The sequence below is a fragment of the Ranitomeya variabilis genome, chromosome 3 (assembly GCF_051348905.1).
Source record: "Ranitomeya variabilis isolate aRanVar5 chromosome 3, aRanVar5.hap1, whole genome shotgun sequence".
In the NCBI taxonomy this organism is placed as follows: domain Eukaryota; kingdom Metazoa; phylum Chordata; class Amphibia; order Anura; family Dendrobatidae; genus Ranitomeya; species Ranitomeya variabilis.
Window position 1 is genome coordinate 632,796,648 of NC_135234.1, and position 27,781 is coordinate 632,824,428.

General features: G+C 45.2%; 1 protein-coding gene across 3 annotated transcripts in view; it reads left to right on the plus strand.

Annotated features, from left to right (window-relative positions):
* The window catches only part of LOC143816750 (inactive dipeptidyl peptidase 10-like), a 503,885-nt gene that overhangs the window by 368,256 nt on the left and 107,848 nt on the right, over nucleotides 1-27,781 (plus strand). For all 3 annotated transcript variants that reach the window (XR_013223993.1, XM_077297511.1, XM_077297512.1), the window contains exons 16-17: nucleotides 18,264-18,382; nucleotides 20,823-20,870. Coding sequence is in view for 2 of the 3 variants with exons in the window: in XM_077297511.1 (XP_077153626.1) it covers nucleotides 18,264-18,382; nucleotides 20,823-20,870 (167 nt within the window). In the remaining variant the exon portion in view is untranslated. The remainder of the gene's footprint in view (nucleotides 1-18,263; nucleotides 18,383-20,822; nucleotides 20,871-27,781) is intronic.

Here is a 27,781-nt window from a genome sequence, read left to right on the forward strand (position 1 = left end):
GGATTTTTTTAAAGGATGGGTGAAACATAAAGTGCAGCAAAAACTGATCATAAACCTCGCAATGTACGTGTAAGCGTAAAGCTTTGCTGTATGGGATACAGCTATAAGTTAAAAAAAAATTAAGATGTCTGACAGCAGGCTGCTCTTTTTAAATATATACTGACTTACAACTGACCAGGGAATATCAAAATGGCAATCTTTAGACCTCATAGCGGTTAGTCCAGTTGAAACCAGCCTACTTTCCTACATGTTTGTAAGGTACTTTTAGAACCACTCCAGCTTTTTCGGGGGGTTTTTTCAGCACTGGAGTGGCTCTTTAAATGTAAGCCCCCTGCGGCACCAACTTGTGATCGCAGCTTCTGTCTGACCAGAAGTCAGAAGTTACGTCACAAGTTAAATTGAGTGAATTTTTCAAATTTCGGTTCCGATTATGATCAAACACAGCCGAACGTCATTGAAGTCAGTGAGTAGAAATTACTGAATATGTTCGAAATCGATCGTCAAACATAAATTCAGCACCAATAGGATACCAATATTGCACGAATATGGCAAATTCAGATTCGGCGACCGAATCTAAACATATTCACTCAACTCTAGTCACAAGCTCTTAATGTAAGTCTATGAGAGCTAGAATAAAGCTCTCATACCCTTGTATTGAAAAGTCACCTCCACAACGCTCCATGAAACACTCGAGCAGCCGGCAGGTCATTTTTAAGTCTATGTAGGGTAGCGGGGTTGGTGCAGTGTGACAAACAAACAGTGACCCAGGAAATTTCAAAACAAACATGTTTTAATGTCCAAAACTTACAAAGTAAACAGCACACGGTATCCTCTGGATGCTCAGGAACCATCTGGTGACTCGAGCATTCCTCTTTTCTGCATTGCTCAACCAGATGAGGTGAATGGTCCATTATCAAACGAAACTGACGCCTGAGCAAATAGTAGCGTAGGTACTCCAAGGCCCACTTAACCGCCAAGCACTCCTTCTCCACTATGCTATAATTTTTATCCGCTGGAGTCAGTGCTCAAGTAGGTGATTGGGTGTACATCCCCGTTCATCTCTTGTGACAGTACTGATCCTAGACCTACCTCTGAGGCATCTGTCTGCACGATAAAGGTTTCCTTGAAGTTGAGGCTGATGAGATCGGCTGTCCACACAACGATGACTTCAGGGACTGTAATGCTTCCTCCGCTTGAGTATTCTACCGGGCCATAACCGACTTCTTACCTTTTAACAGATCAGTTAGGAGTGCCGATCTCCCAGCAAAATTGCGTATAAACCGGCGATAGTACACAATGATGCCGAGGAAAGCCCTCACCTGTTTGGTACTTAACAGCTTGGGCCAGTTTTGGATGGCCTTGATCTTGTTTATTTGGGGTTTGATAACCCCGCGGTCCTAAGTATCAGGCTTCCGTGAGTCCCACCACACATTTTTTAAGGTTCCCATGTAATCCAAAAGGCAAGAAGACATAGTGATAGAGACCCTCTGGCATTATAAAAGCGTTTTTTTCTTTCATCAATTCTGTCAGTGGGACCTGCCAGTAACCTTTGGTGAAATCGAGCGTGGTGAAGTACTGGGCCTCCCCCAGTCTTTCAATTAGCTCGTCCACCCTGGGCATTGGATAGAGGTCAAATTTGGCAACTCATTTAATTTTCTGAAGTCATTACAAAAGCGTAGTGGCCTGTCTGGCTTTGGAATTAGCACAATGGGGCTAGCCCACTCACTCCAGGATTCCTCGATGACTCCCGACTGAAGCATTTGCTTTACTTCAGCCTCGATGGCTTGCCTCCAGGCTTCTGGCACTCGGTACGGTTTCATCCGTACCCTTACCCGAGGCTCAGTGACAATGTGATGCTGAATCAACGAGATCCACCCCGGCAGCTCTGAGAATACGTCCGTATTCTGTTGCACTAGAACCCGAGCCTCCCGTTGCTGCTATTTGGTGAGAGTGTCATGTATTTTAACCTGACCCCCGGCCGCGTCCTTGGCCGGTGACAAAGGGTACCCTATTGGTATGACCGGAGTCGCCTCCATGACCAAACATTCCCGGTCCTTCTAGGCTTTTAGCAGGTTTACATTGTACAGTTGATCAGCTTTCCTCTTTCCGGGCTGGTAAACTTGGTAGTTCACTTCTCCCACCTTCCCTTGTATCTCATATGGCCCTTGCCACTTGGCCTTGAGTTTACTCTCCGTGGTGGGCACTAGTACCAACACCTGGTCCCCTTCTTTAAAGATCCTGACCGTGGCTCTTTTACTATAGGTGCGGCTGTGCGCGGCCTGGACATCCATCAGATGCTCCTTTACTATGGGCCTGACTGCTCCAATCTGGTCCGGCACGCTTGCCACATGCTCGATCATAACTCCGTTGCAGAGTTTGCTCCTGTTCCCATATCTTCTTAGCCAAGTCGAGCAACCCACTCGGATGCCTGCCATACAATAGCTCAAACTGTGAGTAACCCGTAGACGCCTGTGATACCTCGCGGATAGCGAACATTAGATAGGGCAATAACATGTCCCAGTTTCTCCCATCCTTGGAGACTACCTTTTTAAGCATGGACTTAAGGGTCTTATTAAACCTCTCTACTAACCCGTCAGTTTGTGGGTGGTACACCAACTTTTGTAGCTGTTTGATCTGTAGCAGCTTACATAGCTCCTTGGTCAAATTGGACATAAAAGGAGTCCCCTGGTCTGTGAGGATCTCCTTTGGTAGCCCAAGGCGACAAAGCATGGCAAACAGCTCGTGGGCTATTAGTTTTGCGGTGTGGCGGAGAGGTATCGCTTCTGGGTACCACGTGGCATAGTCCACTATGACCAAAAGATGTTGATGGCCACTGGCGGATTTCACTATAGGCCCCACCAGATCCATTGTTATCCAATGGACTCCGGAAATATGCAGTCGGTTTCGCAAGTTGGCACTTGGGACAGGATTCACAATACCTCTGGACTTCAGCATAAATCCCAGGCCAAAAAAAATGCTGCAGTATGCGCGCCTGCGTCTTTTTGGCTCCCAAGTTCCCTCCCAGCATGTGGGCGTGAGCCATTTCGAGCACCGCCCAACAGTAAGATTGGGGCACCACCAGTTGTTCTACCACTTCATCCTGGATTTTATAACAAATCCCAGTGGATAGCCATACGGGGGAAAACTGCCTCGGCACCCAGTTGCTGAGCCACTCCATATATTACCATCACCCTTTCTTGTGCCTGTGTCAGATTGGGATCCTGGAACTGAACTGTCCTAAAGGTACCAGGGGACACTTCCAGCTCGGGGATCGATGGGGTCTCCCCGACTTCTCCTGCCAGTACCTGTAGGGGAAACCTATCGGGGTTACATTCTGTCCCTAGGTTGACGACCCCTACGGCAGGTATCCCTGACTCAGGATCTTTGGGTTTCGTGCCCGGAATGAAATTTACCTTGGGAGGGTTAACCCTGGTCTCCCATAGGGACCAGAACAGAGGCAAGTCTCTTCCCAACACAGTGAAAAAAAATTCAGAAATTTGTAAAAAAATATTTTTGCTTGTGTCACCACTTTTTGAGAGCTGTAACATTTTAAATTTTCAAGATTGTCATGTACACACTTCTCAGCATGTGTCGTGGGGTGCGCTTGTCCTGAGAATGAGAACTGTTATCCCTTAGTATTTGGGCCCTCTGTAGCTGGAAATCTCTCTCAGCCTGACGTTCTGCCTCAGCAACCTCTGGTTACTGTAAAGTAAGCTGCAGGCACATCCTGGCATCACTTTTTGCCAGTTGTTGTAAGGCCATTTGCGAAGAAAAGTCCATGTTCGCCTCATAACTGGCATTGTTAGTACCCCCAGTTATTCACCGGGACAAAGTCCATTGCTTGGCTCCTCTGAGTTGGGCTTTCTATTTGTCCAAATGCCATAGTACTCCACTATGAGTCTTTCTCCAGCTAGGCACCAATCAGCAGATCTTTGGATTTGTCTGCTGTCTCTGGAGCGCCTGCTAGGACTGTGGGGTACTCGGTATTGGTCGGGTTCTGTTCTTAAAGGGGTGGTCACAACGGCAGTGACCCGGTCTGTGGTCCTGGCGGTCCAATAAAAGGGGTTGAAGTAAATGGGAATAAAGTTTATAAAGTTTGTTTGTGACGCCACCTGTGGTACTCAGCAATAAAGGTGTTAGCCAACGCTGCTTAAAGTAGTCCGCTGGGGCTGATGGTGATGCAGCAGAGTTGGTACAGCTCTCCACAGGTAGAGCTAAACCCCAGGGCAGCTGTAGTGTTAAAGGTGAAGATGGTGCTTGTGGCAGTTGTAGTAGCTGTGGTGCAGGGTGGATGGCGTGGTAAATAAATGTGAGGACACAGCAAGGTGCAGTTTCCAAAGCTTTACTCACAGTTCTTAGTTGCCCCAGCTGGGGCACTCTGTCCTCCGAGTAAGTGATGCAGCCAGCTCTCATGCAATTTGGGTGCACTTTCCAGAGCCCTCTTTCTTATTTTCCTTTTTTCTGGCCGTCTTTCTGCGCTGGCTCTAGCCCTCCTGCCCTCCGCCTGCCACACAGTGTCCCAAGCCAGCAGCCACGGATTCCACAGGGCGGTGAGTGCTAAGTCCTTCCTGATTCCTATACGGCTGCCTTTTCAGCGAATGTGTGCAGATGTGACTGATTCTTGCAAATGCCACAGCCTTTGGTTAGCTAGCTGAGTTTTTAGTTTCTCCACTATTTTGAGGGCCGGTCCCTCACTGCGACTTGGTCCCTCCACCTGACGATGGTCAGCGTGGAAACGAACCTCACGGGTGGACTTCCCATTACCCGTGCCTCTAGGACCCCTTCCTTCATTCCTTTCTGTCATTTCTCTTTCCTTCAGTTCCCTTACTTTCTGGGAACTCCTTTCTGTCTGTTTCAGTCTTTCTGTCTGCCAGGAGCTGCAGACCCCCACATCTGCTCAGCTCTACTTCTCTCTCAATCTCCGCCTAAGCTGATGTTTCTAACAAGCTCCTCCCCTACTCTACCTATCCTACCCACTCTTCCAACACCCTTTCCTATCCATTTATACATATTAGTCCAATTACCAAGAACACATTCCACACAATGATGCAACCAAAAAAAGGCCTCACAAGTTATTAACCAAGCCACAGAATGTTCGGTTCAAACATAGAAATTTATTAATAAATAAAGTAAATATTTTTTCACTTCCAAATACATTTGCATAATGTCAAAAAATGCCTCCAATCCAATAACTGACTCTATGTGCGGTACAGATATTGAGTCACAGCAGGCTTAAAATACATGAAATACCTGGAGTACTGGAGTATCTGAAGAGGAATAACCTCATGACCCAGTATCAGCACGGGTTTACTAGGGACCGATCATGTCAGACTAATTTGATCAGCTTCTATGAAGAGGTAAGTTCCGGACTGGACCAAGGGAACCCAGTAGATGTAGTGTATATGGACTTTTCAAAAGCTTTTGATATGGTGCCACACAAAAGGTTGATACATAAAATGAGAATAATGGGGATAGGGGAAAATATGTGCAAGTGGGTTGAGAGCTGGCTCAGGGATAGGAAACAAAGGGTGGTTATTAATGGCGTACACTCGGACTGGGTCGCGGTTAGTAGTGGGGTACCACAGGGGTCAGTATTGGGCCCTCTTCTTTTTAACATATTTATTAATGACCTTGTAGGGGGCATTCAGAGTAGAATTTCAATATTTGCAGATGACACTAAACTCTGCAGGGTAATCAATACAGAGGAGGACAATTTTATATTACAGGATGATTTGTGTAAACTAAAAGCTTGGGCTGATAAATGGCAAATGAGCTTTCATGGGGATAAATGTAAGGTCATGCACTTGGGTAGAAGTAATAAGATGTATAACTATGTGCTTAATTCTAAAATTCTGGGCAAAACCGTCAATGAAAAAGACCTGGGTGTATGGGTGGATGACAAACTCATATTCAGTGGCCAGTGTCAGGCAGCTGCTACTAAGGCAAATAAAATAATGGGATGCATAAAAAGAGGCATAGATGCTCATGAGGAGAACATAATTTTACCTCTATACAAGTCACTAGTTCGACCACACTTAGAATACTGTGCACAGTTCTGGTCTCCGGTGTATAAGAAAGACATAGCTGAACTAGAGCGGGTGCAGAGAAGAGCGACCAAGGTTATTAGAGGACTGGGGGGTCTGCAATACCAAGATAGGTTAATACACTTGGGGCTATTTAGTTTGGAAAAACGAAGGCTAAGGGGTGATCTTATGTTAATGTATAAATATATGAGGGGACAGTACAAAGACCTTTCTGATGATCTTTTTAATCATAGACCGGTGACAGGGACAAGGGGGCATCCTCTACGTCTGGAGGAAAAAAGGTTTAAGCATAATAACAGACGCGGATTTTTTACTGTAAGAGCAGTGAGACTATGGAACTCTCTGCCGTATGATGTTGTAATGAGTGATTCATTACTTAAATTTAAGAGGGGACTGGATAGATTTCTGGAAACGTATAATGTTACAGGGTATATATATTAGATTCCTTGATAAGGCGTTGATCCAGGGAACTAGTCTGATTGCCGTATGTGGGGTCGGGAAGGAATTTTTTTCCCCATGGTGGAGCTTACTGTTTGCCACATGGGTTTTTTTTGCCTTCCCCTGGATCAACATGTTAGGGCATGTTAGGCTATGGGTTGAACTAGATGGACTTAAAGTCTTTCTTCAACCTTAATAACTATGTAACCTCATTGCATAACCTATTACCGGAACCCAATCATGTATATTTATGTCGAAAAAATGAATTGCCAGGGGAATAGATCTACTATATTAAAGTGCCAATGTGCATGTGTAACTAACTACCAAAATAGCCTGTAAGGCTTATTTCATGATATACAATTGTATTGACTACTCATAAATATAGCTACAACCCCATATGTTGCATAGCATCCAGATCTTAACATATATAGTGTTTGCAAAAATTGCCAAGTATGACCCCATCTATGGCATAATCAAAAGATCATAATTACCTCTGTACTCTCTCATAGAACCAGTGTAGAAACCCCCAGGGTTTTGGCGCAATTCAACAAAGTCTCTGGTGCACAGGACCCAGTTTGGTGGGTTGGTCCATACTGTTCGTGACGCCACAATAGAGCACCCGTTAGGACCATGGGGTACTCCGTACCGGGCCAGTTCTGTTCTTAAAGTGGTGGTCACGACGGCAGTGACCCAGTCTGTGGTCCTGGGCGTCCAATAAAATGGGTTGAAGTAAATGGGAATAACGTTTATAAAGTTTGTTCGTGACGCCACCTGTGGTACTCTGCAATAAAGGTGTTAGCCAACACTGCTGAAAGAAGTCCGCTGGGGCTGATGGTGATGCAGCAGAGTTGGTACAGCTCTCCACAGGTAGAGCTAAACCCCAGGGCAGCTGTAGTGTTAAAGGTGCAGATGGTGCTTGTGACAGTTGTAGTAGCTGTGGTGCAGGGTGGATGGCGCAGTAAATAAATGTGAGGACACAGCAAGGTGCAGTTTCCAAAGCTTTACTCACAGTTCTTAGTTGCCACAGCCGGGGTGCTGTGTCCTTGGAGGATGTGATCCAGCCAGCTCTCAAACATTTTGGGTGCAGTTTCCAGAATCCTCTTTCTTATGTTCCTTTCTCTGGTCGTCTTTCTGTGCTGGCTCTCGCCCTCCTGCCCTGCGCCTGCAACACAGTGTCCCAAGCCAGCAGCCACGGATTCCACTGGGTGGTGAGTGCTAAGTCCTCCCTGAATCCTATACGGCTGCCTTTTCAGTGAATGTGTGCAAATGTGACTGTGCTTCTTGCAAATGCCACAGCCTTTGGTTAGCTAGCTGAGTTCTTTAGTTTCTCCACTAGTTTGGGGGCCGGTCCCTCACTGCGACTTGGTCCCTCCACCTGACGATGGTCAGCATGGAAACGAGCCTCACGGGTGGACTTCTCACTACCCGTGCCTCTAGGACCCCTTTGGTTTTTCTGTTGTTTCTCTTTCCTTCAGTTCCCTCTCTTTCTGGGAACTCCTTTCTGTCTGTTTCAGTCTTTCTGTCTGCCAGGACCTGCAGACCCCCACGTCTCCTCAGCTCCACTTCTCTCTCAATCTCCGTCTAAGCGGATGTCTCTAACAAGCTCCTCCCCTATTCTACTAATCCCACTCACTCCTCCAACACCCTTTTCTATCCAGTCTGGCCCCGACTGAATTGTCTGTGTTGGATGTACCGTGTTTCCCCAAAAATAGAGCGCCCTCCGAAAGTAAGGCATGCTAGGGGGAGGCACTGTGCCAATGTGCTAATATAAGGCGCATATTCATCACTGTAATGAGCGGTACCACGTGACCGCTCACACTGGACAAGCTGCCGGCACTGAGAGGAGGCATCGTGGGAGCTGGGTGAGTATTTCTCTGCAAGCGGGCAGATGCGCGGGGGGTGGGGAGGCAGAGGCGTATCTAGGGTTTCTGGCACCCGGGGCAAGAATTCATTTTGGCGCCCCCCCCCCTAGGACATATGCGATTTGCACACTTAGTCATGTACCCACGAGCCGCTCTCCTTAATGCTCTCAATATTCAGTGAAAAACTGAGAGAAGCAGGAAGAGAAGCTCGTTGTCACAGGACCATAAGTATGAAAATCACATATGAGTGAAGTGTCCATGTGACGACTACTGGAACCTGCAGAGCTGAATCCTGACATCGCAGCTTCTGAATTCTCACAACGCATGCACTGCACACTTTTGGGATTCTCCCTTGCCGGTGGACAGTCATGTCAGCGCAAGCATGTGATTTGTACACTTCTGACCACATTCCGACCAGACGTGCCCTGCTTCACTCAGTTCATTTCATAGAGTGAGGCCACGCATGTCTAGTCAGCACGTGACCGCATGTATGTAAATTGCCGGCACGAGAGAATCCTGACAGCGTGCAGGGCGCACTGTGAGAACTCAGAAGTCTGCAGTCACATAGAATGACTGCAGACTCATTACAAACCTGGACATCCCCTTTAATGCTCCTAACATAAATAAAAACATGAGAATTAGTCAGTATCACAAATAACATTTACATCCAGGTACCTTATAGATGACGTCGTCTCTGGAGCCGATCTCCTTCTTTTCTTCATCTTGTCCCGATCCCATGATGAGTTTTCTCATCTAGAGCCGTCTCTGCAGACTTCCATCTTCTCCGTTCTTTTGCAGAAAATCTCCACATGATGCCCTTAAAGATACAAGTGTCATTATAATGCTCCTGAATAAAAAATTGCCCCTCACTATATTGTCTGCATAAAATATGACCCCCACACTGTCCCTCTTATGGTACATGCTTCACACTGACCTCTCCTTTCCATATCGGACCCCTCTTCACACTGTCCTCTCACACTGTGTCCCCCCTATAGGGCCCAGTATTTATACTGTACTCTCTCATCACACTCCCCCTCCTTGGTATACTGTCCCCTCCTGGCTGTGCCCTTACACTGTCCCTCCATGCTACGCCCCCACTACTCAGTTTCTATTCTATGCCCAATCACTTTTCTCCCCCCATACTGTCTCCTCACACTATTCCCCTCCCTCCTCATACTGTCTCCTCTCACATCCCTCCTGTTCACCATACTGTCTCCTCATATATTTACCCCCTCACTTTCTATACTGCCTGCTCACCTGACTCCCCATTGTGTCTGCACACATCCCATCACCCTCACTCCCCGTACTCTGTAAACATGCATTTTTCACATCGCTACTCATACTGTGCCCGCATACATTCCCCCATTCGCTCCCCATACTGTCTGCACCCATCCCCCCATACTGTTTCCTCATACATGCCCCCCATTGCCCATACATGCCCCCCATTCTCCTGTACTGTTTCCTCATATATGCCTATTATTTTCCTCTACCCCACCCCATCATTGCTCTCTTCACCACCTCCATCTTTGCCTTCTCCACCACCACTATCATTGCTTTCTCCCCCACCACCCCATAATTTCCCATTCCACCACCTCAATCATTTCCTCCTTTGTCTTTTCCACCATATCCATCATTTTCTCTTCCCCCACCATCCCCATCATTGCCCTTTCCACCACGATCATTGTCCTTTCCGCCGCCATCACCATACTTGCCCATTCCACCACCTCCATCATTTTCTCCCCCTCCAATATCATCAGTGTGCTTTCCACCACCACCATCCTTGTCCATTCTACCACGTCCATAATTTCTTCCCCCCCTCATTATTGCCCTTTCCACCACCTCCATGATTTTCCTCCCCACCATCATTGCATTCTCCCCCCACCACCATCGACCATTCCAATTTCCACCTCCATCATTGCCCATTCCACCACCTCCATCATTTCCTCCCCCCATCATTGCCTATTCCACCTCTATCATTGCCCATTCCACCACATCCATCATTTCCTCCTCTCCCTCCATCCCAATTATTGCACTCTCCCCGTCAGCCCCATCATTGCCCTCGCCTCTCCTCCCCGTACACACACACACAAAACCATTTACCTCTCTGCACATTCACCCGCAGCGCTACGCATGCACAAACACACACACATATTGCGTACAGTATAATGGCCACACCTAGTTACTCCTACACACGCGGCTGAGTTCCGTACACCTTGCACACACGGCTCCGCTCCGTACCCCTCGTACACACCCAGCTCCGCTCCATACACCTTGCACACATGGCTTCCGCTCCGCACACCTCGTACACACCCAGCTCCACTCCATACACCTTGCACACACGGCTTCCGCTCCGCACACCTCGTACACGCCCAGCTCCGCTCCATACACCTTGCACACACGGCTCCGCTCTGTACACCTCGTACACACCCAGCTCCGCTCCATACACCTTGCACACACGGCTCCGCTCTGTACACCTCGTACACACCCAGCTCCGCTCCATACACCTTACACACACGGCTCCGCTCTGTACACCTTGTACACACACGGCTCCGCTCCATACACCTTGCACACACGGCTCCGCTCTGTACACCTCATACACACAGGGCTCTGCTACATCCACACAAACCACTCCTGACTAGTGTTGAGCATTCCGATACCGCAAGTATCGGGTATCGGCCGATACTTGCGGGGTATCGGAATTCCGATACCGAGATCCGATACTTTTGTGGTATCGGGTATCGGTATCGAAACAACATTAATGTGTAAAATTAAGAATTAAAATAAAAAATATTGCTATACTCACCTCTCCGACGCAGCCTGGACCTCACCGAGGGAACCGGCAGCGTTCTTTGCTTAAAATGCGCGCTTTTACTTCCGTGACGTCACGGCTTGTGATTGGTCGCGTGCCGCCCATGTGGCCGCGACGCGACCAATCACAGCAAGCCGTGACGTAATTTCAGGTCCTGAATGCAGAAATAGGCATCAGGACCTGAAATTACGTCATGGCTTGCTGTGATTGGTCGCGTCGCGGTCACATGGGCGGCACGCAACCAATCACAAGCCGTGACGTAATTTTAAAAATGCGCGCGTCTCCTGCCTCCCGTGACGTCACGGCTTGTGATTGGTCGTGTCGCCCATGTGACTGCGACGCGACCAATCACAAGCCGGAACGTAATTTTAAATTCCTGAATGCCTAGAATTAGGCATTGAGGACCTGAAAATTACGTCACGGCTTGCTGTGATTGGGCGGCACGCGACCAATCACAAGCCGTGACGTCACGGAAGGAAGTAAAAGCGCGCATTTTAAGCAAAGAACGCTGCCGGTTCCCTCGGTGAGGTCCAGGCTGCGTCGGAGAGGTGAGTATAGCAATATTTTTTATTTTAATTCTTTATTTTACACATTAATATGGTTCCCAGGGCCTGAAGGAGAGTTTCCTCTCCTTCAGACCCTGGGAACCATCAGGATACCATCCGATACTTGAGTCCCATTGACTTGTATTGGTATCGGGTATCGGTATCGGATTAGATCCGATACTTTGCCGGTATCGGCCGATACTTTCCGATACCGATACTTTCAAGTATCGGACGGTATCGCTCAACACTACTCCTGACCCCACACAAAACCTTACCCTCGTCCAGCACCATGAAAACCAGCAGAGTCCTGCACTACACAGAGGTCCTCCCGTCCCGATCATGTGACTCTGACTCCTCCCCTCCTGTGACCTCATCCTAGGTCCTGTGCGCACAGAGCAGCAGCAGCCATAGTTGTGGTGTGCGGCTCTCTGCAGTGGAGGGGCTCTGCTTCGGGACAAGTGCAGTCCCACCTGTGACCACAGTAGTTACGCTGCTGACACTTGGGATTCCACGCGCAGCACTTTTTCTCTGAGCCGGCTGTCAATTTGACAGCCGGCTCAGAGAACGGGACTATAATCTCAGTGTGGGGGCGGCAGAATGCCGCCGCCGAGGAGCCTCCTTGGACCGCCGCATCATCAGGCGGCCCGCTGGCGCCCCCCTGTCGGCTGCGCCCGGGGCACATGCCCCGGCTGCCCCCCCCTGGATACGCCACTGTGGGGAGGGGTGGGAGGTGGGAGGTGACCCCAAACTTTATTTTTAACAACAACAAAAAAACTTGATTTTTCATCCCTTCTCTCCTGCGAGCGCTGCAGGGGAGAAGAGATGAATGCTGCCTTCAGCACCACACGCAGGGGACAGCGCTTACCGTAGCGCTGTCTCTCCTGCGGACGGTACGTGCACACGGATGAGAGTGCACACTGTTCTCCGTGTGCACGTGTGCGGGACGCTTTGCAGACCGTGCTGCCAGAGAAAAACGGACATGTCTCCGTGTTTTCCACACGGACACATGGTCCGTGAAAACACGCAGACATGTGCATAGACCCATTCATTTGAACTGGTCTACGTGGGTCAGTGTCTCCGGTACGTGAGAAAACTGTCACTACACGTACCAGAGACACTGACGTGTGAAACCGGCCTAAGGGTGTATGTGTGTGTCTGTGTATGGGTGTGTGTTTGTGTAAGGGTGTGTGCGTGTGTGTGTGTGTACGGTACACACATGGGAGGCTGCAGTGGGATACTGTGTTAATGGGAGGCTGCAGTGGGATACCGGGATGATGGGAGGCTGCAGTGGGATGATGTGGGATGATGGGAGGCTGCAATACTGTACTGTAGAATGCTGGGGGCTGTAATGGAAAGATGGGGGTGCTGTATTGGGGACTGTAAAGGGATGATGAGGGCTGCAATGGGATGATGGGAATATTTGGGGCTGCAAAATGATGATGGGGCTGCTACGGTAAAGGAACTGCTGTGGGTGATTGTTACGGTAGCGATACAGTGTCCAGAAAGTGTGTGGGAGCCATTTTAGAGCCCTTATGTTTTGTGGCCCTGTTCTTTTTCTTGAGAAAATAAGACCCCCCCAAAAAAAAAAAATAAAAAAAAATAAGACATGGTGCAACTTTCGGAGCAAATATTAATATAAGACAGTGTCTTATTTTTGGGGAAACAGGGTAGGTGTAGGGTTCTGTGCCATGCCCCTCCTTACCTGAGAGCGGAATCCCACACCTCTGGGTGAGGTGCAGTACTCTGTGATGACTGGACCCTCAGAGGGGGCACATCTGTCCCTCTCTGCTCACATAGATTAATCAGAGCCTCCTTTCTTTGCATATAGTATATGGCTGCCATATCTGTACAAAGCCTATCACCAAATAAAAGATAGAAAGGAAAAACGGGGAAGGCGAAAACTGCAAGTATGTACAAGTAAGCACTGAGTTGAACCTTGTAGAACTGGTGAACTCCTCGCAAGGATACCAGTCCTTTAGTACAGGGAATAATTTCTTAACGTAAGTACTAATGCTCTAGTAGAAGTATAAAAAAAACACCGCTTGACACCAAGTTGTCATGTACACACTTCTCAGCCCGCAACGTGGGATGTGCCTGCAAGGGTTAATTTATCTCCTCTCACTCAATCTAGCAGTCAACCTTTGTTCTAGCCTATAAAGTGAGTATAAATTGCACCTCAACACAGTCCACACACCCCAGTTCCTTAACACGCTGCCACCACTCATCAAACACGAGGGGTGATGAGTCCCCGAAATATGTTACTGTCAGACAATCAAAAAGGCCACACATTCTGTGAGGCTATAGATTCTTTAGCGCATACATGGATCAAACTTATTAAAGATTGTAAGCTTAAATATAAAAATACACAGTGCTTACAATCTACTATATAATTGTCTAAGGGTCATGTCTGTCTGTCTTTCTGTCTGTCTGTCCCGGAAATCCCGTGTCGCTGATTGGTCGCGGCCACCAGGCCATGACCAATCAGCGACGGGCACAGTCCGGCCGAGAATTAGCCCCTCCCTACTCCCCAGCCGTCAGTGCCCGCTCCATACTCCCCTCCAGTCAGCGCTCACACAGGGCTAATGGCAGTGTTAACGGACCGCGTTATGCCGCAGTGTAATGCAGTCCATTAACGCCACCATTAACCCTGTGTGACCAACTTTTTACTATTGATGCTGCCTATGCAGCATCAATAGTAAAAAAATCTAATGTTAAAAATAATAATAAAAAAAAAAAATAGTTATATACTCACCGTTTGTCGGCCCCCCGGATCCAGAACAGGCCTTTCCCGCTCCTCGTGACGCTCCGGTGACCGCTCCATGCATTGTGATCTCGCGAGATGATGACGTAGCGGTCTCACGAGACCGCTACGTCATCTCACGAGACCGCAATGCACTCTTGGGACCGGAGAGTCGTGAGGAGCATCGGTAAACGCCTCGCCTGGATCCGGGGGGACGACGGAGGGTGAGTATATAACTATTTTTTATTTTAATTCTTTTTTAACAGGGATATGATGCCTACATTGCTATATACCGTATTTTCCGGATTATAAGGCGCACATAAAATGTTGAGAATTTCTCAGAAATAGAAAGTGCGCCTTATAATCCAGTGCGCCTTATATATGAACCAAGAGAGAGGTTCATACAGGATCCTTTACCTCTATCGTGGGCGGCAGGGGTCGGCGGCGGCATACCACAGCACCACCACTATTGGTATATATAAGACCAACTGGCTGCGGGCCCGAAGTGAAAGTGAAAGTACAAATAAAGTGCACGCTTATATTACGCCCCTAATTGGCACCTGGTTCCACAGCACAATCTAGCTCCAACAGTATTAAAGGGAACCTGTCACCCCGTTTTTTCAGATTGAGCTATAAATACTGTTAAATAGGGCCTGCGCTGTGCGTTACTATAGTGTATGTAGTGTACCCTGATTCCCCACCTATGCTGAGAAATACATTACCAAAGTCGCTGTTTTCGCCTGTCAATCAGGCTGGTCTGGTCAGATGGGTGTGTTCACAGCGCTCTTTTCTTCCCCAGCTTTCCGTTGGTGGCGTAGTGGTGTGCGCATGTCCAAGTTCCGAATTCCCTGCGCCCACGTGAAGACACAGCGCGCGATCTGCGCTGTCATCCCTTTCATCGGTGGGGGCGGCCATCTTCCTGGGGCCGCGCGTGCGCAGAAGAGTGCTCTGCAGCGTGTCTGCTGCACGGGGCTTCAGGAAGATGGCCGCGGGATGCCGCGCGTGCGCACAAGAGATCGCGGCGGCCATCTTTCCAAAGCCGAGTTTGCATCTCGGCTTTGGGAAGATGGCCGCCGCGATCTCTTCTGCGCACGCGCGGCATCCCGCGGCCATCTTCCTGAAGCCCCGTGCAGCAGACACGCTGCAGAGTTGATGAGGCTGGCGTGCAGGGGTCCCGTGACGTTCCTATACAGCAGGTGGGGCGGAAGAGCTTTGGCCGCAGGGTGGATGTGACCGGCGTGCAGGGTTGCTGTGATACTTACAGCTCTGTGCGCAGGATCCTTGCAATATATCTGTGCTTTAGCGTTAACTATATCCACTACCCCAAAAAATGCCTCCTGTTAAGAGACATGCTTATGATGCAGGTTTCAAGCTTAAAGCTATAAGTTATGCAGTAGAGCATGGAAATAGGGCAGCTGCAAGAGAATTCAACATTAATGAATCCATGGTGCGTAAGTGGAGATTTGCAATTACAGCTGAACCAGTTTCAAGTTATTGTTAAAAAGTGTAATAAATCTTGACTTGCAGTCTGAGCAATGGTTTATTTAACGGTAATGTGCTGCGCCTTATAATCCAGTGCGCCTTATATATGAAACAAAATTGCTTATGAGGCGCTCATAGAAAGTGCGCCTTATAATCCGGTGCGCCTTATAATCCGGAAAATACGGTAATACGTGGGCTGTGCTATATACTACGTTGTGGGCTGTGCAATATACTACGTGGCTGTGCAATATACTACGTGGCTGTGCAATATACTACGTGGGCTGTGCAATATACTACGTGGGCTGTGCAATATACTGCGTGGCTGTGTTATATACTACGTGGGCTTTGCAATATACTACGTGGCTGTGCAATATACTGCGTGGCTCTGCAATATACTGCGTGGCTGTGCAATATACTACGTAGGCTGTGTTATACACTACGTGGGCTGTGTTATATACTGCGTACGTGGGCTGTTATATACTACGTGAGCTGTGCTATATACTCCGTGGGCTGTGCTATATACTCCGTGGGCTGTGCTATATACTACGTGGACTGTGCTATATACTACGTGGACGTGCTATATACTACGTGGCTGTGCTATGCACTACGTGGGCTGTTATACTACGTGGCTGTGCTATATATTACGTGGCCGGCCGCGAACAATCAGCGACAAGCGCAGTCCGACCGCAAATTGGCGTGGGATTTGAACCACGCTTCGCTAATTGGTCGTCGCCGGCCGAATCCTGTGTATTCAATGTATTATTCTAAAATCTTCATAAACTACATACATATTCTATAATACCCAATGCGTTAGAATCAGGCTACCATCTAGTAAAATATATAAAAAGATAAAAATAAAAAGACATACAAATATGAAAAACAGTTATAAAATAAAAAAGGAGAAATAACAGAAATATCTAAACTCGACGGCCTAGATTGGACTATTTAAGAGTTGCAGTTTGTGACTGGATGATGGGCTAATTTAAGGCCTTGCATTTCAAATATCCTGTGTCTTCTCCACTCCCCTCTATTCAGTAAATGGGAAATATTCTGCATGGTTACAGACCAAATCTATTTGAAGCTCAGAGTCCAGGAGCTGAGGTGCCATGTTTGACACCTCCAGGAAATGCTCCTTTGTGCTTACAATACTGGTAAATCCAGTTTGCCCTTTTGTCAAGTAAATGTAACTCTACTACTGTTATATTTTTCCCCAACTGATTACCTTATGTATTTCCTTCACAGGGATATAGGGCTTGTTTTTTGTGCCCATGCCAATGTTTTTAATGGCACAATTTTGGGGTATATACGATGCTTTGATCACCTGTTATTACATTGATTTCTGTCTTTTTGATTTTTTTTCTCATTAAGCTGTTTAATGATCAGATTAATTTGTTTTATATTTTGATAGATCTGACTTGTACTAACACAGCAATATCAAATGTGTATTTTATTTAATGATTTCTTAATTTTTAATGTGGGGAAAAAAGAGGGGTGATTTGAAGTTTTATATATATATATATATATATATATATATATATATATATATATATCTATATATATATCTATATATATATATATATCTATATATTATAAAACATATATTTTTTACTTTATATTTTTTAAGTCCCCTTACAGAATTTGAAGCCGCAATCATCTGAACGCTTCTGCTATACACAGCAGTGTTATAGCACGGCTATGTATAACTAAAATCACGGTCTTCTATGAACGCCAGCCACGTGCTGGCTTTCACAGGAGTACCATAATGACAGACACAGAGGTTTTTAGGTATGGCTGTCATAGCAACACATCTACGCCCCATTATCACATCACAAAGAGCACTGTTGAGCAGATAGAATGATGTGCTTCCCTGCCCCTCCACAGATTGACAGCGCCATTTAACATATTAACGGCCGCAGTCAGATGGACTCCGATCCACCCTTGACTGTTAAAGGCAGATAATGGCTGAATATTTCAGCCATTATCTTATGGGAAAGATGTGTGCCCGGTTTGCAAGCTCACATCAAAGGCAGGTAGACGACTTATGAATGACGTAGTACGTCATAAGTTGTTAAGGGGTTAATGCTGAATAAAAGTAAAAGAATGAATGTTAAACAGCAAGCATTGGAGCCGAGATTGTTGTTTGATAAAATGGGCTTTATCTCTGTTTGACATTAAAAGTCGTCATATCTACAAGACTATTACTGGGAGCAATGATTCTTTTTTTACAACTGGATAACTCAGTTCCAATATTTTTCTCATCAACCTGACAACTGATGCATTAAAGTACATAGTAAACCAAAGTATAGTGCACATACAGAAAACTAACACTCTCTTTCCTTGCAGTGTGGAAACTTTAGGTTCTCTTAACCGCACATGTGTGACGTGTGACCTTATTCCAGGCTGTCATTTTGTGGATGTGGAATTTAGTCCTGGAGGCAGCTTCTTCACCCTCTTCTGTAAAGGTGACTTATTCTAATTAACTAGTAGATATGAATGACCTTGGTCTAGTGGCCAGTTGAGTATTCTGTAGATGACAATTTTTGACCTCCTCTTTCTTTAATCAGCTGTTCTAGCATGTTGTCATCATTATGACATGACCCACACATAACATTGTTCTAGGCTGGCTAACTAAAAGAGGAGCCGCGAATGCCGACAGATAGGGGGTAGTTTGCAGGGCTCCAGCCCAGCGGCTCAGAACACTGACCAGAGTCCTGTGAATTCATCTATAATGACTGCTAGCACTAATCCACTGAATTTGTAGGAATAATAAATTGCCCATTATTAAGCCCCCATAACATAAGTGCTTTTTTCTTATTAATCTATTTGTAATCCTGCCTGAAGAAGGAGCCACTGTGCTCTGAAAGCTTGCAAACATATTATTTTCGGGTTAGCCAATAAAGGTATCACTCCTAGAATACTTTTGTCATCATTGGGCAGAAAAGTATTCACACCATGATTTGAAAGTTCAGGAACTAATTTATTGCCTCTTGTGAAGTGTCAGGATGTATTATTTTCTTGTTTCAAACATCGTTTTAGTTCTATAGTTCTAAGATATTAGGGAAGGGTAAGGGAATCTGATCAAAGACATTTGTGTTGCATAATTGATAGATGTTGTGACCAGCCATCGTTTCATACTGGTGAATATTTCTCTGGTGGACAAGATCAATTTTTGAATAATCTGATTAGGTTTTGTTGAATCTACCTATCATGAAAAAAAACAAAAAAAACGCTGGACGAGAATTTTGACAGGAGTTGGGTAACTTAGATAAATAAAGTGTAGAGGGACACATGGAGCTCTAGTTAAGTGGGTGAAAAAATGTAGAAGTGGTGCACGTGTTTCTATTAGGCTATGTGCACACGTTGCAGAATTGCAGCGGAAATTTCCGCGGCAATTCTGCAACTCCCTGTCGCGGGAAATACGCATGCAGAATTGGCATGCATATTCCTGCTAAACACTAGCATTTTGCAAGCATTTTTAGCTTGCAGAATGCTAGCGTTTTCCGAGCGATCTGTAGCATCGCTTGGAAAACTGATTGACAGGTTGGTCACACTTGTCAAGCATAGTGTTTGACAAGTGTGAACAACTTTTTACTATTGATGCTGCCTATGCAGCATCAATAGTAAAAAGATATAATGCTAAAAATAATAAAAAAATAAAAAATCGTGATATTCTCACCTTCCGGCGGCCCCTGCAGCCTTCCCGCTCCTCGCGATGCTCCCGGCAGCTTCCGTTCCCAGTAATGCCTTGCGGCAATGACCCCAGAGGATGTAGCAGTCTCGCGAGACCGCTACGTCATCACAGGTCATTGTCGCAAGGCATTACTGGGAACGGGAGCATCGCGAGGAGCGGGAAGACTGCGGAGGCCGCCGGAAGGTGACAATATCATGGTTTTTTTATTTTAATTATTTTTTTTAACAGGTATATGGTTCCCAGGGCCTGGAGGAGAGTCTCCTTTCCTCCACCCTGGGTAACAACCGCACATGATCCACTTACTTCCCGCATGGTGGACATAGCCCCACGCGGGAAGTAAGCGGATCAATGCATTCCTATGTGTGCAGAATCCTCGCGATTTCGCACAAAGAATGAACATGCTGCGGTTTTTTCCGGAATGCAATTCTGCCTCTGGAAAAAACACAGCATGTGCATAAAAAAATGCGGAATGCATTAAAAATGATGGGATGCTTATGTAAGCTTTTTTTAGCGTTTTTTGTGGGTGGAAAATGGTTGAAAAAACGCTAAAAATCCTGAATGTGTACACATAGCCTTATACTTTTCCTCTGATTGTTCCTCTCTTGATTTTGGCTTACAAATACTGATGTAAAATACTGACCAAATACTGAACGTGTGAACGTGACCTCTAAGGATCATTGCTCCATTTTTATTCAGTACAGAAAATGAACATAAAACAGAAATCAGACACATTATATTATAATCAATGGGGCCCAGATGTTTAGTCTGCATTAGTGATGAGCGAGTGTACTCGTTGCTCGGGTGGTCTCCCAGTATTTATGACTGCTCGGAGATTTAGTTTTCCTCGCAGCAGCTGGATGATTTGCGACTGTTAGACAGTTTGATTACATGTGGGAATTCCCTAGCAACCAGGCAACCCCCACATGTACTCAGGCTTGGCAGCAGCCGTAAATCATTCAGCTGAGGTGATGAAAACTAAATCTCCGAACACTAACAAATACTCAGAGGTCACCCGAGCGTGCTTGGGAAAACCCGAGCAACGAGTACACTCGCTCATCACTAGTCTGCATCTGTTTTGTTATGGATCAGTTTTCCACAAGTTCAGTTTCTCTTACTCCTAGAATGGAGTAGAGAAACGGAACTCAAAAATGCAGGTGTGAACAAAGTCTTATACAGTTAAAAAATAATTCTTCATTATTTTTTCCCCAAAGGCCCAGGAGTTCCTCATGTTTCTGTGCATCAAACCCAGAACCCAAAAGGTATGTGCCTTAATTTGACCATGACAAACCAGTCTACATCAACAGATAAACGTCCATCATCATGAAGTTCACTGTAATGAGCATCCTAGAACACAAAGACACTGGCTTCCATACATTCCCTTCAGTATTTCCAAAAAGAGAAAACTGAGAGGAGACTTATTAGCTGTCTAGAAATATGTATACAACCAGCCAATAATCCTTTTTATTGTTATACTAGATAAAAATATTAAATCTTTAATTAATGTACTTAAAACCATGTACCACACCCACATACATAACACAACAGACAACCGTGCTCTCTAGATATATCCCTATATAGGAAATCCTAGATATCCACTACCTAGCTGCGGAGGTTGGCACCCTATACACAATCGAGATTGGCGCCCCCGCTCGGCGTTGACTGGCCCCAAAACTCCTGTTATTGCCCTAAATATGTGTCTCAATTGGGCTCTCAAGTATACAACAGGAATTGATTGGATAGAGGTAGACTAAAGCCGTTATGGCTATTGATTTGCCAATTATACGGCTAGAAAATTGATAATAGGGTGAGAGACACGGACACACAAAGTGCAAAATAGTGCAAAAATAAGTGCTCTAGTTAAAAAGAAAAAGAAAAACATCCCTTGCTATACTGCTGCCTATTACTTAGAATCCTGCCTGACTGTGGGGGTTGGCACCCTACTGTACAGCGGATATGGCGCCCCCACTCCACGTCGGCTATCCCTTGGATTCCCTATAGATAACTAGAATATATATAAGGAGTAGATATCTCGCCATGTTATCTTAATAAGGCCTACTATTAAAAGCCATATAACATGCAGCGTATTAAGCAATCATCTTTCAATAAGAGCACTGGTGTCAATAAAATATAACATCAAACAAAGAGGACTAATTAATTCCCCAAGATATGCCCTGGAAAGTCATATAAATAATAAATCAGTAGATGTTGATACGGTTGATATATTCTTCCAGACTCAACAAGTGACTATTTACCAACATACACCAGTGTTAGTACAATGCAGCAGCAAGCAAGGAAAGATACTCATCTTCCTAATGATGTCATATTGCGCCTCTACGCGTTTCACCTTCACGGATCATCAGGAGGCATGATGTGTAGATGTGTCATGGAGTCATTCACTCTCTCTCAGTTATATAGACCATTGCCAGGTGCACCTGGAGACTCTAAATAGCGCCGCCAGAGGAACAACATTACAGTCCCTAAGATTTGTCTCCAGCTAGTGTTCATCTTTTTAAAACATGAAGACAATCTCCCTCCATAGTAGCGCTATAAATACCCCATGTCTAGATACTATGCGCCATGTTTATGTGGCCCACTCATGTTGATATCAATCACATTCATGGGGCATGGCTTTACCTCTGGTGTGTCGCCAGCACTGGATTATTCCCGGCGTGCGTTTGGAGCGCACCTCGCCCTGCTATCCACCGTGCGCATGACCGGAAGCTAAAATGCAATATACTGCCGAACTGCGCATGTCTGACCTAATAAAGCTAGCCGCACACTATCAGCACCTGACGGCAATGCGCATAACCGGAAGCCGATACACGAAGCCCCGGTCACCAACCAATCACGTCACTTGTTGATGTTGCTAAGCAACCAGGCCAATAGTTACTACGTTAGCAAGCGAATAGATATCAACGCCTGTCTCAATGGAAATAGATAGTAGGTAAGCATACAAGCCAGCACTTTCCCATATACCGGGCCCCATAGATATGTTCTATATTTATATGTATAGGACATATTAGTGCATAAATAGAGTAAGTATATGCTCTTCCCATATATTAGCCACGCGATCGTGACAATCATAAATGCTACAAAGACAGAGCAGTCACCTGGGTTATATGATGTAACTGCAATAATGACATGTATATTAAGCATGATAAAGTTAATAGCATGATTATATAATAACACATAAAGACATGGTTGGTAATACAAAGTCATATTTATGAATGTGTCCATACATCTAAGAGAAAGTGAATATTAGAATACCATAAAGTCATAAATATCAAACAAAGATTAATAGATTATTTATAATATTCACAGTAAATACTGTGCACCCTGATCTCACAGGGTCCCAAATAGTGGCACAGAAAGTATTGGATACATATTCAGGTACACCCCATATTGGCAAAGGATATTTGGGTATAATTATGATTATATGAAACAGAAAAACAGGCCCCAGTAACTTATGTCATTCAGGAGAAAGAGAATGGGAGGAGGCCTCGATGAACGACCTAATCACTACAGGAAACATACATAAGACAAATTCTCATTTAATGCAAGCAGTGCAATACAATTCATCCGATGGATCCATGCACATTCTTTTTGCAGCAATAGTCTATCGAAGTCACCACCCCTCGGATTCGGTGTGTAGACCTCAATAATGCTGAATGAGATCTCATCAATATTTCCCTCATGCATCTCATTTATATGTCTCGCTATCGGCGTATCTCGTCTGTGCCTAATGTCCCCTATGTGCTCGCCTACTCTCCTTCTAAACTCTCTCTTTGTCTTTCCAACGTAATCCTTGGGACAGTTGCAATTGGCTACGTAGATCACACCCGTGGTTTTACAGTTGGAAAAATCACGGAGATAGTATTTTTTCCCGGTATATGAACTAGTAACAAACTTGCAGGGTTTCATGAATCTACAATTGACACATCCCCCACATTTAAAAAAAACACAGGTTCTTCTATCAAGCCATGTGCCCACAGGAGTTGGCCTTTTGAAATAGCTATGCACCAAATTATCTTTTAAGGACCGACCTTTCCTGTATGTTATCTGGGGTCTAGGTCCAATCATCTTAGTCAGATCAGGGTCAGAAGATAAGATGTCCCAATGTTTTTCCAGGATCCTAGCCACTCTTTCATTCTGGCAGTCATAGGTTCCTATTATTCTGGTGATGTCAATCTCAGTCGTTCTCTTGGTTTGGGACTGCAAAAGAATGCCCCTGTCTTTTACAAGAGCATGATTAAATGCTGCTTCAACAATGCCTCTAGGATAGCCTTTTTCTCCAAAGCGCTTCTTCATATCCCCCGATTGACCTATGTATGTACCAATGTCAGAGCAGTACCTTCTTAGCCTCAAAAATTGACCCTTGGGGATCCCTCATTTTAAAGCTTTCGGATGGTGGCTCTCCCATCTTAGCAGACTATTGCTACTAGTGGGTTTCCGGAAAATCTGAGTTTTCAATAACCCATCATCATTTCTCTGGATGTTGACATCCAGAAAGGACAACATTTCCTGATTAATTTCATATGTGAACTTCATCCCAATAGTATTATCATTCAGTTGTTTAATGAATTCATCAAATGACTCCCGTGTATCTTGCCAGATCACAAAAATGTCATCTATGAATCTGTACCAGACCCCCACATGTTGATGCCACCATCTCTCCTCATCAGAGAAAACAATGGTTTCCTCCCACCAGCCCAGGAACAGATTAGCATACGATGGGGCACACGGGCTCCCCATCACTGTGCCCCTGAGCTGGTGGAAGTACTGCCCATCAAAGATAAAATAGTTTCTCGTGAGTGTGAATTGTAGGAGGTTTAGCACAAAACGACTATGTGCAATACATTGGATTGCTCTCGTTTTCAGGAAATGTTGCACTGCTTTCATGCCCAGATTATGTGGGATGTTGCTGTAGAGGGCCTCTACGTCGATAGAGGCCAAGAAGGAACTCTCGGTAATGTATATCCCCTCCAATTTGAGGAGCAAGTCTGAGGTGTCTCTAATGTATGACGGAAGAGCCAACACGAATGGTCTTAATATTTCATCTATATATATACCACAGTTTTGGGTCAATGAATCTGACCCTGACACAATCGGATGGCCTTTTATTGGGCTAAATCCTTTATGCACCTTTGGTGTTATATAAAAGGTGGCGGTGAGAGAGTAAGTTGGTAGCAGAAACTCAAATTCACTTTTTGATATTAAATTATTCATTTTGGCTGTTGTCAGGAGATTTCCCAAGTCATTTTTATACATTATAGATGGATCATTTTGTAGAATTTCTTAGGTATCTCCATATCAGTGTATCAGTGTCAGAAGTCTCAATGTCTGATGATGAGACATCAGAGACACTATTATGGCTCTTTTGGCAGAAGTTATACGCCTGGTTTTCACTGAATGCCCTCAAATCTCTTTGGAATTGTAATTGTTTCCTCTCCTTGATAAAGGACTGATATTTTTCAACTGACGTCTGTAATAGGCCCTCCCGTCTATTGAAGTCCGGGTCCGCCTTGTGTTTCAAACTGTTGTCTATTGATTTAGTCAGCTTTTTTGTAGACGCTTCAAACAATTTCTTTTGTGCTAGACCTTCTACAATTTACACTCACGAGAAACTATTTTACCTTTGATGGGAAGTACTTCCACCAGCTCAGGGGCACAGCGATGGGGAGCCCGTGTGCCCCATCGTATGCTAATCTGTTCCTGGGCTGGTGGGAGGAAACCATTGTTTTCTCTGATGAGGAGAGATGGTGGCATCAACATGTGGGGGTCTGGTACAGATTCATAGATTACATTTTTGTGATCTGGCAAGATACATGGGAGTCATTTGATGAATTCATTAAACAACTGAATGATAATACTATTGGGATGAAGTTCACATATGAAATTAATCAGGAAATGTTGTCCTTTCTGGATGTCAACATCCACAGAAATGTTGATGGGTCATTGAAAACTCAGATTTTCCGGAAACCCACTAGTAGCAATAGTCTGCTAAGATGGGAGAGCCACCATCCGAAAGCTTTAAAATGAGGGATCCCCAAGGGTCAATTTTGAGGCTAAGAAGGAACTGCTCTGACATTGGTACATACATTGGTCAATCGGGGGATATGAAGAAGCGCTTTGGAGAAAAAGGCTTTCCTAGAGGCATTGTTGAAGCAGCATTTAATCATGCTCTTGTACAAGACAGGGGCATTCTTTTGCAGTCCACAACCAAGAGAACGACTGAGATTGACATCACCAGAATAATAGGAACCTATGACTGCCAGAATGAAAGAGTGGCTAGGATCCTGGAAAAACATTGGGACATCTTATCTTCTGACCCTGATCTGACTAAGATGATTGGACCTAGACCCCAGATAACATACAGGAAAGGTCGGTCCTTAAAAGATAATTTGGTGCATAGCTATTTCAAAAGGCCAACTCCTGTGGGCACATGGCTTGATAGAAGAACCTGTGGTTTTTTTAAATGTGGGGGATGTGTCAATTGTAGATTCATGAAACCCTGCAAGTTTGTTACTAGTTCATATACCGGGAAAAAATACTATCTCCGTGATTTTTCCAACTGTAAAACCACGGTTGTGATCTACGTAGCCAATTGCAACTGTCCCAAGGATTACGTTGGAAAGACAAAGAGAGTTTAGAAGGAGAGTAGGCGAGCACATAGGGGACATTAGGCACAGACGAGATACGCCGATAGCGAGACATAAATGAGATGCATGAGAGAAATATTGATGAGATCTCATTCAGCATTATTGAGGTCTACACACCGAATCCGAGGGGTGGTGACTTCGATAGACTATTGCTTCAAAAAGAATGTGCATGGATCCATCGGATGAATTGTATTGCACTGCTTGGATTAAATGAGAATTTGTCTTATGCATGTTTCCTGTAGTGATTAGGTCATTCATCGAGGCCTCCTCCCATTCTCTTTCTCCTGAATGACATAAGTTACTGGGGCCTGTTTTTCTGTTTCATATAATCATAATTATACCCAAATATCCTTTGCCAATATGGGGTGTACCTGAATATGTATCCAATACTTTCTGTGCCACTATTTGGGACCCTGTGAGATCAGGGTGCACAGTATTTACTGTGAATATTATAAATAATCTATTAATCTTTGTTTGATATTTATGACTTTATGGTATTCTAATATTCACTTTCTCTTAGATGTATGGACACATTCATAAATATGACTTTGTATTACCAACCATGTCTTTATGTGTTATTATATAATCATGCTTTTAACTTTATCATGCTTAATATACATGTCATTATTGCAGTTACATCATATAACCCAGGCGACTGCTCTGTCTTTGTAGCATTTATGATTGTCACGATCGCGTGGCTAATATATGGGAAGAGCATATACTTACTCTATTTATGCACTAATATGTCCTATACATATAAATATAGAACATATCTATGGGGCCCGGTATATGGGAAAGTGCTGGCTTGTATGCTTACCTACTATCTATTTCCATTGAGACAGGCGTTGATATCTATTCGCTTGCTAACATAGTAACTATTGGCTTGGTTGCTTAGCAACGACAACAAGTGACGTGATTGGTTGGTGACCGGGGCTTCGTGTATCGGCTTCCGGTTATGCGCATTGCCGGCAGGTGCTGATAGTGTGCGGCTAGCTTTATTAGGTCAGACATGCGCAGTTCGGCAGTATATTGCATTTTAGCTTCCGGTCATGCGCACGGTGGATAGCAGAGCGAGGTGCGCTCCAGCTGGAACGCACGCCGGGAATAATCCAGTGCTGGCGACACACCAGAGGTAAAGCCATGCCCCATGAATGTGATTGATATCAACATGAGTGGGCCACATAAACATGGCGCATAGTATCTAGACATGGGGTATTTATAGCGCTACTATGGAGGGAGATTGTCTTCATGTTTTAAAAAGATGAACACTAGCTGGAGACAAATCTTAGGGACTGTAATGTTGTTCCTCTGGCAGCGCTATTTAGAGTCTCCAGGTGCACCTGGCAATGGTCTATATAACTGAGAGAGAGTGAATGACTCCATGACACATCTACACATCATGCCTCCTGATGATCCGTGAAGGTGAAACGCGTAGAGGCGCAATATGACATCATTAGGAAGATGAGTATCTTTCCTTGCTTGCTGCTGCATTGTACTAACACTGGTGTATG